General features: G+C 38.7%; 1 protein-coding gene across 5 annotated transcripts in view; it reads left to right on the top strand.

Moving 5' to 3' along the window:
• arhgap10 (Rho GTPase activating protein 10) overlaps positions 1–16,886 on the top strand; it is a 58,526-nt gene extending 41,640 nt beyond the window's left edge. For 2 of the 5 annotated variants that reach the window (XM_079462280.1, XM_079462284.1), the window contains exons 19-23: positions 1,368–1,506; positions 3,873–4,032; positions 10,917–11,021; positions 14,480–14,571; positions 15,734–16,886. In XM_079462280.1, coding sequence (XP_079318406.1) covers positions 1,368–1,506; positions 3,873–4,032; positions 10,917–11,021; positions 14,480–14,571; positions 15,734–15,822 — 585 coding nt within the window. In that variant the 3' untranslated portion in view covers positions 15,823–16,886. Of the gene's footprint in view, positions 1–1,367; positions 1,507–3,872; positions 4,033–5,187; positions 6,488–10,916; positions 11,022–14,375; positions 14,572–15,733 lie in introns of those variants that run through there. The other 3 variants (XM_079462281.1, XM_079462282.1, XM_079462283.1) reach the window with 3 other exon arrangements.
• The last annotated feature ends 4,027 nt before the right edge of the window (positions 16,887–20,913 follow it).

Raw genomic sequence — 20,913 nt, 5'->3', positions numbered from 1 at the left:
TTCTCCATCTGACGGCTTACTTTCTGTTGGACCATGAGATTCATTTGACTAAAATACAGGTTAAAAAAACGATTTAATCAGCTTTAGATGTCAGAAAATCTGGTTAATCCTAAAAGAGTTCAATTCTAGGGACGAAAGGAGAACGAGTGGGAATAATATCTCAGAATTATTTTGGAAGCATTTTAAACAGGCTGAAAGAGTTGCTTGTTTAGTAAATCATTAAGCCTCATTCACAAAATTCTGATGATCATATTTCAATTCCACACTTAAAACAAAATGCATTTCTGTAGAAGCCATAACATTTATTTGAATAATTTAAAGCTAAGCAAAAGGAAATCACTGTTAGCCTGTGTTATGCAAATATTTCATCTTGTTTACAGTAAGTCCCGCTAGGAGTTGCAATAATCAAAATAGTTTTGTTCCCACCCCAAAAAGCTATTCTGATGCAGCATGCAAAATTGCACAAGGGAGATGAATGCCTAATATACAGCGTTCCTATACAAAAAGATATTGCAGATGACCTTGATGTTAACTGGATGTAAGTAGAAATAAGTGATCGATGTGTTGAGATTCAAGGGAAGGAATGACTTCGCAGAGCGGCAGACTGATTAGCTCCTCTCCAGACTGCTGATACCCCCAGATGCACTCAACAGACAGTGTTTTGCATTCAGGTCCATCTGCAGAGAGAGTGAGTGAGACGGTGAGAGAGACAACGAGAAGTTGAAAAAGTTGCGAGACAAAGAAGAAACGTGGGGAGAAAAGTATGTCGACCGAGGGCAAAGTGAGAGGGTACCGGGAGAGAGCGCGGACGGAGAAAAACAAGAACGTTTGAGAGAGAGAGCGTTGCTGTCGTCTGCAGATTTCTATCCCTTCTACCAGCTCTCTAGTTCTTTTGTTCATCCCTGTCGAGACTTTCACACTTCAGTTAACCTTTGTCTTTCACACCACTGTCTGCAGTTCAACGTAAACGCCAAGTGACTAAAATTGAAACGAGGATATTATAAAAATGCGTTATGATGCTAATGCCATCCGTTCAGACGTTAGACGTCAGTCTAACCTTCTCAGAATTCACTGGGCAAAATGTCCCGTCAGTCTCCTTCATTTGAATTCTTCTTATTTCTTATTGCTACCAAAAATGGCAGTTAGTTGACGTATGCAAACACTTCTTTTAAGAAACAGGTCTAAGCAACTTCCTGAATCATTATTTGCTTCTGTTTTTACCACGCATAATCACACTCGCACACATAACCATTGTTAGTTCTCCACAGGCGTCTGCTGCAAGCAAACTGTTTATTTCTCTGTTTATATTTACACACACACCACATACTCAGTCTAGCCAGCAAATCCCACTAACTTTTTTCTTTTAGACATTTGGGGATGCTCCGAGCATCTCTGCAACCTTAGCAACTACACCCCTCTCCGCGCCAACCAGACAATCCAAGAAGCTCATCCGACAGAGTCGCCCGCTGGCTGTGTACAACCCACAGGTGCTGGATATTCAAACAGGTACGAAAGAGTAATCGGCTTTAAGCAGAGCGAGGTCAAGCAAACAGCACAAGGATTTATCAATGTCCACCGCATTAGATGCATATGCATATTTATGTAACATAGGTACTGATGTATACTGTAAAGAGAGGAAACGTATGGAAGCTTACAGATTTTGCCCCAAAATCAATGCAGCAAATTGGAGAATCGAATATATAATCGATTCTCATAACAGGAAAACATTTATGAATTATCAGCCTTTATTTAAAAAGTGACCGCAAAAAAATATTACTTTTTCATTAATAACAAAGAGATTTTGCGGCCATTAAAAAAGTAAAACTGGTGTTAATATCCACAATGATTGTATTTTACAGTCCAAGCAAGTTTATTCCCCTGTGGTGTCTGACCGGCGAGGGCTCATGTCAGTCTAGGACAGCTGCCCGCTGAGCATTCAGATGTGATGCTCTCCTAAAATACACTGATTAGCCATTGTCAGGATGTAGTTTGCCGGTCCATATTTAGGTGGATAACTGATGGCTTACTGACCCTGGTCTGTCTCGAATGCTACTCTATATTTAAGTTCTTTATTTGAGTTGAACATGAATTCAACAGGAATGATTTCATACTGAGATCAATGTAGGATTAGGCTGGCAAAGTTTGAAGCTAAGCATTTTTATTTTTAGGAAAAGACAAAGCAGGTCTTATCATAGGTTCCACTTTCCAGTTTTCCAGGATTATGTGGTTTTTACATCTTTACTCGCCCATCCTTGTAACAGCTGTGCAGGTGCACTCTGACAAGTATTGGCTCTTCTTCCAAAGTGTATTAGCATACTTTCCAAACAGTGTTGGGTTTCGAGAACGCTGCAGTTTTCAGGGCCTTGCAGAGTAAAGGGAATTTTTTGTTTGTTTAGGATCCCTGTGCGTTGCGTGGTGTTACTGTAGAAAAGGAACCAAAATAAACATGATACTTTAGAAAGATTATTGATTTGTATAGTAACGCCGACTGTTTGGATTTCAGGGTTGACGGACCACACCCTTTAGGTCATTATGTACTGTAGAACCTAGATCCACTATTTAAGGAAGAAACATATCTCAGATTGATTTAACTAGCTGGTAGGGTATGTTAAAGGGTTAGTTAAAAAAAAGTTATCTAAACGATGTCAATATTATGCTAATTCACTCAAGCACATGTCATTCAAGCTGTCCGTGTGTTTATTTCTTCTGTCGAAAACAAATTGAGGCTTTTGAGGAAAGCTTTCCAGGGTTCGTCTCAATATAATGGACTTGAACTGGGCTGTTGGCTAAGGTCCAAATTTCAGTTTCATCGCAGCTTCAAAAGGCTCTACACGACACCAGCCAATGAATAAGAGTCATTTTCCAAGAAAGCGAAAAAATGATAACCTTTTTAAACATAAATGAATATGATACCTGATATGCACAAACTGACCATTTTAAACAATAGTCTTGCACAAAGACATATAACGTGTAACTGGTGTTGTGTAGAGCCTTTTGAAGCTCTGACGAAACTGAGGTTTGGACCATAACCAAACCCCCCCCCCCCCCCCCCGGTTTAAGTGCATTACATGAAAAAGAACACTGGAAAGATTTCCTCATTTCTTCTATCGATAACAAATTGAGACTTATAAGCAATGAAGGTGTGTGAATTATCATGAAATTTCAATTTTATAGCTACTCCGTTAATATTTTAAAATAGAAACATAACTGTTCTTCTTGAAAGATCCAAAAATTATACTTTAAACACAAGAAATAAAAATAAAGCATAAAAAAAAGAAAAGTTTTACTTTTGGATGTATTGTCATCTTTTAGGTACATGAGATAAAAACATTTACATAATAATTTAAATAATACTCATTGCAAACAGGTTGTTTTTTTATGACATTTACAATCTGATAAAGTCCACTGTACTTTATCAGCTGTTTATACTGTAACTGTGCCCAGTCTATAAAGACTGTCTATTGAAACAAAGACGATAAAATGGGTCACAATCTGCAACTTCGTGTGTCATGAATACATTAGCACATGACTGCCCACTTTTATACGTCAATGACACCTGTTCTGTTGGTCTTCTAGGTCATCTTGAAGTAGCATTGCAAGTAGGATAGATGTCATGTTATCTAACCACTAGAAGATGTTATTTATTTTCTGTTTGGCATATTATCAGTGATTCTGTATGAGTAATATAATGGAAGGCTCCACAAAAATGTTGTGCGTTCTGGGATAACATGTAGCTATGTACTGCCTACTGTTTCTAATGGAGCCAAGTTAATTTTTTTCTTTTTCTTTCTAAACAACTTTACTAACATAAGTGAATCTCAATGAAAAAATTATAAAATATCCCCCTATTTCTTGCATTCTATTTAATCCAGCTGTCTCCCCTTCTGAGAGTCCAGTCATGGTTAACGATGACACATCAGCCGGTAGCAATGAGTCGGTCTCCTCCCAGTCCTCTAACGCCTCTGGAACACCTCCTGAGAAATTTAAGAATTCTCACAGCAGCGTTACCATGTGCCTACCAGAGAGCACGGGGTATGTAGTCCTCGCCTATTTGCACAACTTATATATTGCACATGTGAAATGGATTTATATATTAAAAGTATTCAAAGCTGCCTGCTTATATGCTGGTCACTGGGCTGCTTTTCCATTACTGCACAATTAATATTATAATCAAAATCTGCTAAGATGTAATAATGAAACCATGAAAGATTATTTACTACAGGATCTGAATTTCCATGGGTTTAAATAAAGCGTTTTGTTAAAAGACTAAAACATGTTTGTGAATCAAATTCGCTCTTTTTGTTTTGTTTTGAAATTCACATTATTTGAATATCGTGACATCAATGTCTGTTAAAAAAAGAATGTGCGCAATTACATTGAAGTATTTCCGAGCAGCAGAATTCCAGAAAGTACACACATTTTCTGGATCACTGTCGTCTCAGTTGCGTGAAAGTTCGATCAAACGTGTTTAATGTTGATGATAGAATGTTACATAATTTGTAGCGGGTTTTGACTCGCTACACAAATAAAAAAATGATACATGGGTTTAATTTAAATGTACTGGACAGCAGCAGGAAATATTAAGAGACGATTCCAAATTTGTATATTTAATCTGCATTTCTAGAGTGTCTGTTGAATTTCAACAAAATCAAACCTCAGGAGTGACAAAGTCATCTAACAGCAATGTGAAAGACTGACAGCATGACACGACACATGAATACTTTAAGGAAAATCAAGGTTATACATGCATAGTTTCTCCAGCTTTCCTTTTTTCTACAAATAAATGCAAATTGAAACAATATTTTTTTTTATTAGAAATTTGGGGCAGATATTCACCGAACAAAACAAAAATTCAGATTTTACCTAAACACATACATATAAATAGTTAATTTTTAAATAAAAAATGCTGATTTTGAAATGGTCTCTTAATCTTTTCTGTGGCTGTACAATATATTGTTCCACATATGTTTAACCAGCGTCCACGCAAAAATATGAATGATTTTTTTCAAACCTAAACCTTGCACATCCATTTAACTGACCCTTATTAAGGTCCAGTGTGTTGTTCTGTCTCTGGCACTGCATCAGGCTCTCAGCACATGAACTTACATAAGCTGACAAGTACATGAGTCCAGTGTTATTTGCCAGAGGTTTTGCCTGAGGTACCTCAGCTCTTTTATTGTTCCTTAGATGCTGTGTTGTTGTCTGGAGTTCCTTTCTTGAATGATGATGGGGGATCAAGTATAACGTTTGATCAGCTGGCGAATATTCCCAACACATCTTGCAGTGTCACCTGGACATAAACCTTATGTTTCTGCACATCTGTTCACTTCTCCCTCTACTGTACTCTCAGCCACAGATTGTCATTTTATGAATTATACAGCACTTTATCGTCATGGTTATGCGCTCATTTACCTCCTATTCCCCAAATCCCCGATCACTAGTTAATTTCCCCACATTCCCCACTTTTACAGTGAAGTTCATCTTTGAGTCACTGCCACTCTCTCTTTTTGGCCTGCGGTCCTGTGCGCAGACGGCGCTGGTCTTATGTAACCCTCTGCTTCCCTCCCTTCCGTTTCTCACCCTCTGCCATCAGAGGAAGCGGCTCCCCGCACGCCTGTAAATCCTGCCTGCTGTTTGTCCGAGGGACAGGTGGCCGCGGCCGCGCTCAGCAAACACTATTGACATAGAGAGATGTTCGGCTTGTTTACTCTTCAAGCGGCCACTGCCACGCACGGATCTACTCCTGTCCATATATCATGCAGACGTCGCCTGTTTGACTGTAAATCTTTCAAGCCCTTGGCCTTGAAGTAGAAGAGCAGAGATCACAGTTTTAATACTGTAGTTGTCTTGTCAAGCCAAATGCTGAATCGTGTTTTGACACTTGGTGTAATGAATTTTCACATGCTGAAGGGTGTTGACCACTTATGTTCTCTGTTAATGGTCCAGTGTATGGGCTGGGAGAATGAGTCCTTTTATTTAATGGTAACGATCCCCCATAAAAAAATGATATCTTATACATAATTTTTCTTAGATCAATTTACTTGATTGATTACAGTTCATTTGAAATACTTATCATTAGTACATTTTCATAACTTGCCTACATTATGTCATATTAAGTTCTGATAATGAGATTTGTTATTTATTTTTCTTCTGTCAATATCATATGTACAGTAGGAAAATAGACAACATGTAGAACAATGAAATATGAATATATGCACAAACAATGAGAGTACAGTATATGACTGGTGTTATAAACTGGTGTTCATGGAGTCTGTACTGTAGGTCTTCATTGCTCTTCACTCTCAATTGTTGCACAATTTGAGTGTGTTGAGAATCTCTGTTTTTAGGTTTGTTTATTCTCGCGCTTGTCTTTGCACTGAGAGTCTCTGGTGACTCCACACGCGTCTCCCAAAACGGGTATTAAGGCGGGGGTCACGTCAAAGCGCTCACGAAAGTTGAACTTTATTAAAACTATTAACAGCTTTTCAAAACAATCTGACTTTTGAAATACGTGAGAATGAGCTTTGTTTATATGCACAAGCACTGTGGGTGAGAGGAGCGCCGGATTGGAGCGGATCATGAAGCTACAGACTGAAAGAAGGTCAAAAGAGTATTTGATTTCTACATTTGTTATGGGTGCATTGATTCACGTTTTTTCATCATAACAGCAAACTTGCAGAGCGCCAAGTTAACCACGCCTACTTATTTACATTCCACAATACACAAATCTCTTACGGTTGACATATTATTCTGCGGTGACGGCATATACCGTCTTTCCGCCGAGCCCCTTGTCCAGTATATGAAATAGAGTGGCATATAATAACGGTGAGGTTTCGAATTGTAACCACAGTTCACTCCACCCCTCATTTTCGAAGCACTTCGAGGGCTGACACAGGACACACTGCATGTAGAAATAGCTCATTCTACTGTACTAAATACATAGTGCTTTATTATGTTCTTATAGTGAAGCATTATAGTGTATATTATATTACATTTTTTTCAATAGATTACACAAAAAAATACAATTAGAACCTTTAAAGATAATGTGTTGCCAAACAAAATGTTGTGTCGCAGCTAACAGGGTTTTTTAATCATTAATTCTCAAACATTTGATGTCCATGCATGTTCCGTGACGTTTACAATTACGCATTTGGCAGACGGTTTTATCCAAAGCGACATACAGAGAGTTCAGGGAGCCATAAAGCGGTATGTCATACAGGAGCAATAAAACAAAAGGTGCTAATACCTAGTTTCAACAAAAGCCAGAACAATACCTGTTGAGAGAGGGTTAGTTTTCTTTTTTTTTCATTTGTCTGTCAAGTATTCACAGAACAGATGGGTTTGAAGTAGTTTTTTGTGGTTGACCGGACTGAGTTAGAAAGAATGTTCCACCAGGAAGAAGTTGTGAAGGAGAATGAGCGGGAAAGCGATTTACCGGCCCTTATGAGAAGGCAATACAAGATGGCGCTTGTGTGCTGAGCGAGGGCTCTTCGTTTGGGTGTAAGAGTGTGTGAGCCGTTGCAGATCCAGTGGTAGTCTTGTAGTCGAGCATAAGTGACTTGAATCTAGGGCTGCAACTAATGATTATTTTGATCATCGATAAGTTCGGATATACCGTTTAATTACATATTTGGCTTATAACTAAATCAGAGATGGGAAAAGTAAACACAACTGAACTCATCAGCCTTCTACCAAAATGTTGTGGATGTCCCCCTGATGAACACAGCACAGCTTATGAGTTGTTTCAGGTGTGTCATATTAGAAGCAGCATTTTGATGTTTTGAAATATATGCCATGGTATTATACAGAAAGTTAGGAGATCGGTGGATAATTAAAAACTTTTGCAGCACTTGTCACGAGTAAGTGTAAAATATGTTATTTGTATTGTTTAGGGTTGTGCCGGTAAAGGATTTTAGGGCTGTAGTTGGATTCTTCTCATCATCAGCCAAAACATGTAGCTCATCTTTTAATGGAAATGCTGTCAATTAACAATCTTTTTATTAAAGATGGGGTAACACGCAGTTTCTGCCAATCTCATTAATCTCGAGTACCTATACAGTAGTATTGCATATGCCGTATCTTAGAAGAGTATTTAGTTTGATCACATTTATAAAAGAGAGATATAGCTGTACGATTATTTCTGGATAAACACGAGCTGCTGGAGGCTGGCAGGGTGGACAGAACTACAGCACTAACACACAATATATCATCGCAGATTATCAACAAAACACAGACATATGACTTAGTTTGACTTACCGCGTGCAGTTCACGTCTGGCATTCTTTTAGCGCTGGGACCGCGCCATCTATCAGTTTCAAACGATCTCCAAATCCAGCGTTATATCCACCGTTTTATATAACATTCATCACTGATGCCCTGAACAAACAACCACACCTTAAACTTCTCTCCCTATCGCAAGAGTAACGATTTGAAGCTGCAGGCCCACAGCGCAGCCAATCTTGATAAGAGGGTCATCCTATGTTTGGCGCACGGGTGGGCTTTTTCCTTTGCCGTACCGTTAGCGTGCTTTTCAGAGAGAATTGCCCAATAAAAGGAATTAAAAGAAACTTCCCGAAACAAGTTTTTTAACAAGTTGATGTCAGAAGTCAGATGCATGATGCATGACATAGCATGTCTTAAACATTTAGAACATATTGCATAAGGGAAAATCTGTATTGGAAACCAAGCTAATGAAACTGACAAATTGTGTTAAAAAATAGAAATATATAATTTAAAGTTACTAAGATATCAAAACGAACAATTTGCCTTAATAAATATAACATTGACATTGTTTTATCAAAATCGAGTTTTCCACATATTCTTATTCTTATTTACATTGTTTTTTTCTTTACATTGTGTACATTTTGGGACTTTCTTAGAAAACAAAAAGTTGTTTACTTAGTCAAGTAAAATGCAAGAGCTTTAAAACTCAATATCTCAAAACTGCTCAGAATCCAGATAGAATTTGATGTGGCGTCATCATTTTTAATCGAAAACATTTATCTCCGCTCCCAAATTACATCTCTTCTCTGCATAACATATGTATTGATTGTCCAATGACCAGTCCACAAGCTTACAACAGTCGGATCAATTCCCAAAGTAGTCCTGCGACAATTTTCATTCCAGAAGTTTACTCAGATATACGTCACAATAGAGGGGAAAACACCATTGCAGTCTCAGTTTCACGCCAATTTTAATTGCCAGTAAGGACTGTATACAGTACTACATGAAGTAAATGAATGTGCTGTTGGCAGGTGTGACTATAGTATATTGTGATTTTGATGTAAAATGTTGTTGAATTACAAACATTCATCTCAACCTCCCGACCGTCCGAATTGATGCCTGGTCTTTACAGATATAATTGAACTACAAGGATAATAAGGAAATGAATTGACTTGATAAATAGCCTGTGTTTAATTTGGGACTGTTTATGGTTCTCTGTTAAATACAAATCCTATTTCAGGATCCGAAAAGATGAACTGTAACATGCAATTCCATCCAGCTCAACAGGAAAGCAATTTTTCTCGGTTTGGCTTGCTAGTAATTGTAACACCATTTTTGGGGAAACCATTTTCCTGAGGATCTGCTGGTTGCCAGGGCAACCTTATTTTTCATGGCGTTTTAGCTTTCCTTAAGAGTTTGACGACTTCCCTGTTAACTTTTTTGTAATTTCTGGAGCGATTCTTGTCACCCAAGTGACACATAGCGTATACAGTAGGCCTATATCTGTTCACCGTGACACATCTGCATAACCATAATGTGTAAGACCAAGCGTATGTTGTGAACTGTGAGTGTGTATGGTGTGAGCCTGTGAGGTTAATGAGTATATCTGCTGCACTGCAGCTCTGCTGGAGTCTCATGCTGATGTGCAGCAGCTGCAAACTCACAAACCCACTGCAGAGTCATAAATCACTGCATCTCTCCATACATATATATATATGAAGAGTTTGTTTCCAAAATGAGTAAATCCGATTGAAAAAAAATCTAAAATGATGATTTATATTATTTTATCATGTTTTTATTGTTTTGTGTTCTTTTTTTTGTTATTCTGGCTTAAATCAAAACAAACTACCTGCAGTTTGACTGATATTCATTCAGATGCAAAATAAAAAAACAGAGTTATCTCTTTTATTTATATATATATATATATATATACACATACATTTCTCTCACTCCCCTCCCCTCTTTGTCTGACTATCTCCTGCTGGACCGCCCTTCTCCTCATTTGCCCCTGTTGCAGCTCCACTCAGTCCTTCACTGCCCTCACCTTCAACACAAACACACTGTGATACTGTATATGCATTAAGAAAGCAGAAATCTGGCCTCTTTCATGTTCACTTAAACCCGCTGTCCACTTTTGCTAAGATTCCATTTGCATCATTTGCGTTTTACATCTGAGTCTTAGGGATGCTCTAAAGTTTTCCCTTTAACGTTCACGTCTCTCTCTGTCTCTCTCTCGTTCTCTCGCTCTCTGCAAGAGCAACGTAAGATAGAGCAGCGAATAATGATGAAGCAGGTTGTGTGTGAGGAATGGTGCAGAAACTCTGTCTGTCTGTCTGTCTGTCAGTCTGAGCTCACTTTTAACTCTTCTTTGTTGTCTGTCTGCAGCCTGACCCATGTCTGCATAATTGATCAAGTGTGTGTGTTTTGCTGTGCTGAATTTGTTTTACTTTCTGCCTCCTTTTAGTTTTTTTCCTTCTTTTGCTCAGTAAGGCCAGAATTCATTACATTGCTTTGAATTACCAGCACATACTAACGTAAAATCGACCAATCCCAGAGTTCTTTTGTTCCTGCACAACATTATACATTTTAGAAAACAACAAGCTTTTTAAGCAGCGTCCATTTTTGATCAAACTCCTTACTGACAGCATTTATCGAATCAACAGATGACAGAAATGTCGTCGCTTTTTTCCACAGGTTATGCTCTGCCACAGCATCATGGATGAATTCTGACTCCCCTACGACGCTCATGCTGATGAACCTCGAATCAGGGGGAACGGAAACGAGTAAACCCGCGGAAAGGTACGGACGTAAACACAGTTTAAAAAAAAAGATACTTTGGCAACCCAAAGCATATCCACTGTACACTCATCCACACCTCATTTCTCATAACATGTCATTCATTTGTTCCAATTCACGTCGGTTTAAGTGTAAGGCTTGACCGGTTCTGTCTCTCTCTCGCTCTCGGCTCTCACTGTCTCATTGATTCTTTCACTCATGCTCAAAGTCTCACTTAAGCTCTCAGCTTCGGGCTATTAACTCAATCACACATGCATTCACTCACTCTTCATCTGTCATTGTTTAGCCTCCAACTCCACACTCACCAGCCTTCTCTTTCCTCCTACACAACTCTCGCTCTAGATTTCTCTCTGTCAGCTCTGCTTTCTCAGCTCTATTTCCAACACTACACGCTCACCTGCACACACACACACTTTTTGTCTCACACTTTCAAAACAGAGACCACTGTTGTGATCTATAGTTTAGATCCGGGCAAATAATGAAGTGAGTGATGCCCAACAGCAGGTGATGAGAATCTTTCATTTGAAGTTAATCTCATCTGTTGAAAACATGTTGGCGAAATGTGGTGACCTTTTGAGAATGACGTCTTTACTGTAACTTTTCATTATTAGAGCGGAGTAAACTTTCTTGTTCGAGTTGTGTTTTGAGTTTGGGATATGTGTTGTTCTAAGGTAATGTTCTTAAAGCATTTATCAGACTGTCAGGTGTTGAATTGGGTTGAAGAACTAATCAGTGATTCTTGCACTGCTAACAGTGGCGTTCTCGCACTGCTGAGTCTACAACACTGTGGCAAAATATTTGATGTTTCACCCGAGCTGTGTGCTTGCCATCTGAATTGAGTGTGATGAGATTAAAACTTCAAAATAACGCCCAAAAAGCTTTTCTGATTCGCTGTCTGTGTCGGCTGTATGACAAAAGTAAACGCACAACGTGATTAGTATAGTCTGATTTACACACAAATTATTCCTGTTAGATTTGTTTGCAAGAACCTGTGAATCATTTACTAAATGAAGTCACTAAATCCATCTGAGCGGTTACTGAATTAAAGGAAATTCTGTCATCATTTCCTCACACTCGCATCATTTCCAACCTGTATGATTTTCTTCCTTCTTCAGAACACAAAAGAAGATATTTCAAAGCACGTTGATAACCGAACAACGGCAGTACCCATTGACTTTCATTGGTTTTGTGTCCATACAATAGAGGTGTTGTTCGGTACCAACATATCTTCTTTTGTGTTCTGCAGAAGAAAGAGTGACAAGAGGGTGAGGATGACAGAACGTATATTTTTGGGTGAACTTTCGCTTCAAAGTCTGGGTAAAGAGAATTCTGAGAATTGGTTCTAAACACATTATAAATGTCATCAATGTTTTGCTGAAACACATTACAAAGACTTATAACTATGTAGTACTGAATTGTGGAGTTAAACCGTTGAAACAGTTTTTCGTCTGATGCTAGGCGCTCTAATGATAGCGGAGTAGCAATGCATGCCTGAGCAGATGCCTGATGCTAAGCTTCATTGCATCAATCACAAGCTCAGGGTTGCCAGCTCACGCAAACGCTTTCAGGCCCCCTCACGCTCTCACCATGCCCAACTAAGCATATATCACGCCAACTAACAAGCAAACGGTTACGCCGACGTGAATGGATGGAGGGGAACAACGCGTGATCGCGACGTGCTTCAGTGATTATCTATTGATGAATTTTGCACGCATTGATTTGCGCTTGTTTCAATTAGTAAACTAAGAAAGTACAATATTCTTACAGTGATTTACTTAAGTATTAAAGGTTAAACATGTAGTGGAGTGAAATGTTTCTTATGTGTGGTAAGTAAGTGCTTTCCAAAGTAAAAACACTCATATAGTTTGAATACTTGAAGATATACTTGAGTAGACTAAAAATACTTAAGTACTGTACACCTCTTACCTAAGGTTCTTGAAAGTTATATATAATTATTAGGGGTGTGACGAGATCTCATAGCGCCAGATCCGATTGGTCTCGCGAGAACCCAATATCCTCCCGCAATTGGCATGATGGAGTGCTGGACTCGAAATTGCGACCATTTTAGTCGCTATGCTCCCTAAATTTAACCAAAATGTATTTGGGAGCATTTGTGTAAGTGGACATTTTGTTGTGGTGCGACCTTTTCATTACTGTACAGAACACGTTAATAACTACACAAAGTATGTGCTTGCTGTGAACTACAGAACACCTGTTATTCATAGACAACGTGTTTTCCATCCCGCTGCGCTATAATTTTCTCCATTTCTCTCTGTAAACACGTGCTAGACGGATGGGTTTCAACCTTCACGCGCGTCTTTTGTGTCTAAAAGTACTAGTGTTTACGGCGGTTGGCACTGCCAGGGAGTGCGCTGCTGAACATCAGCGGACTGTACCGCACGTAGAGAATAGCAATTTCAAGTTTACATTACGTTAATTTAAATACAATCACAGGCAAACCTCTTTAAAAACGGAGTATCCGTCCCCTACATGTGTGATATGTTAGCATAAAACATGATGTGTTTATGCAGTTTAACCGTTTCTCTGAAGGCTATGAGGGTTCAGTCAGTGGATGAAGGAGGATTGACAGTGTAACATGATCACCCGCTCTGATAATTCGAGCACTATGCAAAATCATATAAAGAAAACAACCACAGCTCTTTACTAAAAGCTGCACCTGTAAAGCTAACAAAGCATAATTTTTGTGCAATTCCTGCCTGTCAGTTGAGTTTGTGACAAAACATTTAGCAGTGTTTACATATTGTTTATACCGTATAATATAATTCAAGAAAATATAATTGTATTTGTTTCATGAAGTACAAGATGATTATAGAATGCAACATTTTTTTTGGCATTTTCTGTTTTTAATGTGAATGAAAGACTTTCCCTTATATATTTCATCATCAAGGATTTCTTTAAAAAAATCTCATCTCGTTCTTGTGAACTCAGTCTCGTCACAACCCTAAAAATTATCAATAAAATTAAACATTTCATTCAAATAATGGATATAAACCAATATTACCGCTTTTTATACTTGTAGTTACTCTAGGACTAGTCATGGTGGTTTGACCCGTCTGGATTGACTTTTGGCTCATTTATTACATTGCTAAACTATTCATTGCTTCTTTAAAGTGAATGTTCTTTTTATTAGAATATTTCCTGCATATGAGTTTCATTTCTTCAGAGATCATGCATGTTTCATATCCATTCCTGAGGAACTTTAAATAATAGACGTGCTAGGATATGCTCGAATGCTCCCCTTGTTTTGCTTGCTTGCGAAGCAGAACTATATTTGCTTTTTGACTCTTTATCTTCCTTCCCTACCTCATCCAAAACTCATCTCTTGGATTTTCACAGACAGATGTTAATCACGCAGACCACTTCCGTCGATAACTTCTAAGTCCTTATCCCACCCTTCCGAATAGCGAGAGGCCCGCTAACTGATTGCCTCCATTTTTCAGTGTCACCTTCATGAAAGCAAAGGCTGTGTACCCCTGCGAGGCTGAACACGATTCCGAACTCTCTTTCCAGGTCGGCGCAATCTTCCACGACGGTAAGTGTTAACGTTATCGCTGGCAAGGCCGCTCACCCGAATCCGCAGACATATTGGATTTGCCAGGTTCGACCAGAACACAAAAAATCTGATCCTATATCAGCTGGGGCGGTGAGAGAGAAGAGAGGAAATGGGGAAGGGGTGTGTAACGTCTCTTTTAATCAATCCACAAAGACAAGACGGCGCTGTAATCACACGTGTAGGAAACGAAGCCATTTACTGCTGTCACAGCCCTTGTTTTCTTAAGCCATTATCTCAAGTTCAGTTAAAGCTTTACATAAAGACTTTCTGCATTTGAAGAACAAGCGCCCGATTACGTTGAGCTAAATAAATAGAATTTCTTTCTTTCACGTGTATCGCAGATTGCAACAATACAATACAATACATTACAATACAGTTCTCTCCTTCATGCCAATTTTACACAAGTGTTTGATGTTGGTAAAGTTTAAACCTTTGAAAGTTGTCCGAAGGGGAGAAAGGTAAAAATACGAAAAGGATTCATTTAAAAAAGAAACAATAGAAAAGAAACAAACAAACAGTTTAAATAAGACCTATAAGCTATGCTTGTTTAACAAATTGCTTTGTTTTTGCTTCAGTTTTTATAACTCAATTTGTAACATTGTCCTTTATTTATCATTCAGCAGGCTGTTCTAATGAATTAAATGTATTGAAATGATCAACTTTTTGCATGTAACCTGGATGAGCAAGCTTTATCCATTCAGGCTTATTTTCATGGCTTCTATATACACTGTGCCGTTCTGTTTGGACATCTTCAGTATACAAGGATAATTACCATTCACATATAATAATAAGAATCTCTGTTAATATCTGTTGACAATGTCTGCACGCATGCAGCCAATGTTGTCACAGAGAAAAATGAATTTGTCCTACACAATCTTTTCAACTGAGACTTTTCTTAAGTAACTGCTATGTTTTCGAAAGGTTTCCTTTTCTAAAGATGATCATGACATGTTTGCAACATGTGCAACACAAGTTTGCCATCATCAAAAGCAATTACTTGTACATACTGTAGGTACTCTCGGGTAGATGAAACCCTAGAATGTTAGTCAACTTGATATATGCTTTAAAAACAACATTCTGCAATGTGACAGACGGGCGGCCATAAAAGTTTTACCTGTGTGTCCGTGTTTCTGCTCTGCAGTGACTCTCTCCAGGGAGCCTGGATGGCTGGAGGGTGTGCTGGAGGGAAAGCGAGGACTCATCCCTGAAAACTATGTGGAGATAGTGTAACTCTGAGAAGAAAAATCCACACACTTCACTTTATATACATGGTATCCATGGTCTCGGTGGCTCTTTCACGATCGCACTGCACATCACTTCTCCAGCCCTCTCTGCGCTAAAACAATTCGAGAGGGTATATGTATACTGAATCTAAAACACAGATGTTGCTATCACAGGTTAAAGTTCAAGCTCAGATTTATTATATACATACAAAGAGACTGAACCTTTAGTCCCCTTGAGGTTATTTAGCTTAGAAATGTAAATATAGTTCTATGTTGTTTGTGCTGCCCACTTTTGAATTGCATGAGCAGTTTGGGTTGATACACGAGTACCATTTTTTTATTTAATATTTCATGTTGCAACACATGTGGGTGCAAAATTATGTGTCATAAAAATTATCACATGATAATCATTTTTCTTTGGTTGGTTGAAACAAATGAGCGGCAATATTAGTAGCTACAGTACCAGTTCTTGATATTGGCTATTTGAAATGAATACTGTATGTCATTGCTTCGAGTAAATGGTGCTGATGTGATGCATTCATTTTGCACGGGACGTGTGACGCTGTTCAAATGTTCGAACTGAGCATCTTGTTTTATATTCTGTACATAAGCTTTAATGTTTTTAAAAACACATGTAACCGTGACTTCAAATATTGCCAAGTCTTACATCTGTGTGTATGTGTAAAATTATTTTCCAAAAATGTAAAAGCCTTGTTTTGTGTTCTCCAAAGTGGTTAAATGTGTAAAGTTACATTGCAAAAAGGGCAAAGACCTTCACTGCTGGTGTTTAATGAGATCACTTTCATTTTTCTAAGATCCCTTGTTCCTGAGGTTCATAATTGCGACCGGGTTGTGATTTAAGACAATGATTTACGACAACTGCAAAGGTCTTGGCATCAATATCATTTTTGTGGTGTTTGAACGTCTGTTGATCCATGTTAAATAAATAAAGTGGTTATTCTTAAACCTTTTTTTGTATTTCTGTTGATATGCCAAACTAAGTGTCTAAATATAAGGGAAGCCATATGCTTATATGCTCTATGACCTGGGAAATAAAACATCCTTTTTTTTTATTGGCACGTGAATCTTTTGGCATGGGAAACAATTGGAAAAATGTCTTTCACCTTAACTTAATGAGACTATTTGTTGCCTTCTGTCAAGTTCAGAATTTTATCACTCTGTAGTTCTCAGTCTGCGAGCAATGGCGAGAAACTTGCGTTCACAACCCCTTCCTGTTGTGTGCAAATGAAGTGAAATTTGTGATGATTGCATTGCACCTCAAAGTTTATCGGCTCATTCTCTCTCCCACACACACTGCTGGGCCCGGAGCTGCTTGCAGCGTTCACATTTAAACCTCTTCCCTTTTAAGTGGATTAAATACTCATTTCCTACCACATTTGGATTGGCGCCTCATACTGTACATTGGACTTGAACTGCATTCTGTGTCCTTACCATACTATACACGAACAGTCCCTTAAACCACTTGCATCAAAGACCAGACTGTATTTATTTAAGCTGTGGTGTAGTGGTCAGGTGTGGTGCTAATGTAAGCGATCTGGATTGTGTCATTTCCTTTAGCCCAGTACTGTATAAGCACGCATGATATGAACACATTCCCTGCAACCACTGTAGGAGATCCTGTAACTCAATTGGTAGAGCGTTGTGTTAGTGACACGAATTTCAAGGATTTGATCCCAGACTTTTAACCTTGCAATGCACTCTAAATCGCTTTGGATTTGGAAGCGTCTGCCAAATGTGTAAATGTACAATAAAGCAAGTGGAACAGGATAGCGAGCAACTTAAAGAATGAGTTCACCCCATAATTCTGTCATCATTTCCTCACCCTCGAGTTGTTCCAAATCTTTATTAATGTCTTTGTTTGGTTGAACACAGAGAAAGATATTTGGAAAAATGCTTATAACCAAACAGTTCTTGGCCGCCATTGACCTCCGTAGTGGGAAAATTGCTTCCTAAATGTCTTTGTTCTGTTGAACACACAAGAAGGTATATTGTAAGAATATAGACAGCAAACAATTCTGGCACACTTTTGACCACCATTGTCATTTTTCCGTAGTCAATGGTGCCCAAGAACGGTTTGCTAAGTCATTACACTCTGATGAAAACTTACAAAAGTAAGCACTTCTTACACCAATGAGTCACTTCCAATAATACCAAGGAATCATGAATAATGGGTACATTTAGATTTTCTGCTGACTTTTAAGTGTAGAAACAGCCCCTTTCTAATTAGCTTAGAAATCACCTCCGGACTCCGGTGTGCATGCGCTTGTGTACTGTATGTGTTATCACACTTCATTGCACTGTACCCATCATTAACACGCAAATGTCTTTCAGACTGCTGTGAGAAGTGTGTCTCTGAATACATGTGTGCGAGCGCCTTGTATTACATAATTATCATGACACGGTGGAGTCACACACACCCATTATCTAATAGAGCAGATGATGGGACGAGACTCGGAAGCGTGCTAAAAATAGAGTAAATGTCCAAAAGAACGGGGTGATTACATAATCAAATGAGCTAATGAGATGGGCAAAACTTACCTTGTGTGTTTGCCATTTACGTCTGTGTCCTTCAATGTTTTTTTGTTTTTTTACTGGTCATGAATTATGACTGAAATAGTGCATGTGCTGAGATATTTCTTTTGTTTGTCTTTATGTCTGAGAGCCCTTCAGCAAGTCTGTGAGAAACAGAAAGAGGAAAAAGAGAGCGAGAGAGCGCAATGCAGCACTGCATTCGATCGCCCATGTATACAGTATGCTGTTGGGTACTTTGCTTTTATCCGCCAAACACCAAATGTTTTCGTTTCGTTTTCTCTTGAGTGTTTCGCTCGCGGCCAGCAGCTCTTTTTGTAGTCTGCAGCCTTCTGCTCGGAGAGAATCTGTACCTCTGTAAATCCCCAAATCTGATTATATTGTCTCCACTTTTTAGTGCTTTATGGTAAAGGCACAAGACTTCCCACTTTATGGTTAAGTGGAAGCATTGTCCACTTCTGACTCCACGCAGTTTCCTGCCCTCGCCTTGGAATCTGTGGAGCAGAGGAAAATGATAATTTTTTCGTATCTCCGAGGAATGGCACTGCGAGAAGGTGCGACTTCCAGAAAAACAAAACAGGAATGGAATGAAAAAAGAGAGAAATGTCTGCAGGCAGAAAATCTGGGGCACAGAAGCTGCCATGTGTGAAGCCACAGCCCTGAAATCTGCCTGATCCAATAGATTCTGTTTATCTGGCAGGACTACACAGTTTGCGCTATTGACAATCTGGGAGAGATTTGGAGTGGGCTGCGGATTTGCGCAAAAGAGCAAAAGTAATACCGTCTACTCTCACAGTCTGGCAAGCAGGCGCATTTTTTTTTAGATTGAGCCTGTAACAGGGTTAATGGCGAATTTTCTCTCTGGTGGCGTCGAGGTGTTACATTGTTAATGCTTGTGCTCCCATTCGGAAGATCTCGCTCTGTAGTGCTGTTTTCTGAAGGGCTTCCCATCGCTGCTCCAACAGGAGATGATGCAGAGTGATACTTTCTCATGTATTATTACTGCTGTGATAACTTACTCCCTCATGATTGGCCGATAAACTTTACTAAAACTATATACAATTATAATTTTCCATCTTTCCTGTTTTAGTTCGGCATACATGTTCTGTGCATGTTTTCCAGTGTATTTTGTCACATGCTGTAATCACCTATTTTAGTTTGCCTTCCCACTGCTGCTGTGTCTTTCCACTCCCATGCCAACCACCAGGATGTCTGTAGCAAGGGATCTCAAACTTTTTGGGGCTAAGGACCCCTTACAGGGGAGGACATTTTCCAAGGACCCCCTTATAATCCTCATGCCGATTAAACATATGTTTATTGACATTTTTACCCCAAGTGTCATGATTCTGCTGCATCATGTCCTGTTTCTCTTAGTGTAGTGGCAGGATCATGACAGAACCTCATGTTTAATGTGGAGAGAGGCAATTATTATGGTCTTACAGACACTCTCTCTGGTCTTTTAATATTAAAATATGTTAACCCCGTACCCGCTGTCTGCACCTGGGTCCTCTCTCCGTGTCTCACCACGAGAATCATGACACCTAGATGCCGTAGGAATTATTTCTATTTTAAACTTTTCAACCTAAATACTTAAGGCGAGTTTCATAGAAATTAACTTAAATTTAATTTGAATAAATAAGTATTAATACCATTTGTATACTTTTAAACACAGGGTCAGTTTTTATTCAGATTACAATTTGACCTCACAGCATTTCTAGTTTTCAAGTAACCGATCTCAAAGCTTTCTTGAGTTTATTAGCTGCCTCTGTCCCAAGCACAGCTTCACACATTTCAGTAATTGGATTAGTATTTTTGTTTTATTACCCTGTGGTTCCCATGTGTACTTAGGCAATTTTTTATGATGTGGCGTAACTTTCATAATTTATTGCAAATTTATTGCAAAAGCTATGGCTCGGGGACCCCAGTTTGAGGACCACTGGTCTTTAGCATCCCCATGACTTATTCCATCCTGTCATCCTAGTGTCATTCGCTGCAGTTCACCCTTAAATCTTTACCACACCTTAAAGGGATAGTTCACCCCAAAAAAATCTGTCATGAATTAGTCACTCTCTTGTTGTTCCAAATCTCTCTACATTTCTTTGATTGGGACCAAACTCCAAGGATAAATGGAGAAAAAAAACTCTGGAGAAACCAGTCTCAGCCGGGAGAGCCAGGACTCCTCTGACACGTCACAGCGGCACTTAGTTACTTTGATTAAAAGTTACTGAGTAAATATTTATGAAAAAAGGGAGAGGTTATTAGTTGTGCAGATATTACTTCTGATTTAAAAATGTATTAGTAAATGCTAAAATCAACATGAATAAGATGAATAAATGCTTAGTAGGTCATTGTTGGTTCATGACTAATGCATTATCTAATTGTTAAGAAAGTGTTACCAAAGTATTCACTAGTTCACCAGCGTACCACACATACATTTAGTAACATTTTGGTTAACACAATTTTGTTTACACCAGCATAAACACCAATCTGATCACCAGTTCTTAAAACTTGTCTTTAGTGATGAAATAAAACGCATAAAAATAATTGT

The sequence above is a fragment of the Barbatula barbatula genome, assembly GCF_947034865.1.
Source record: "Barbatula barbatula genome assembly, chromosome: 8".
Lineage (NCBI taxonomy): Eukaryota > Metazoa > Chordata > Actinopteri > Cypriniformes > Nemacheilidae > Barbatula > Barbatula barbatula.
Note: the sequence above shows the minus strand (reverse complement) of the source record. Positions and strands in the feature narration are given on the sequence as shown.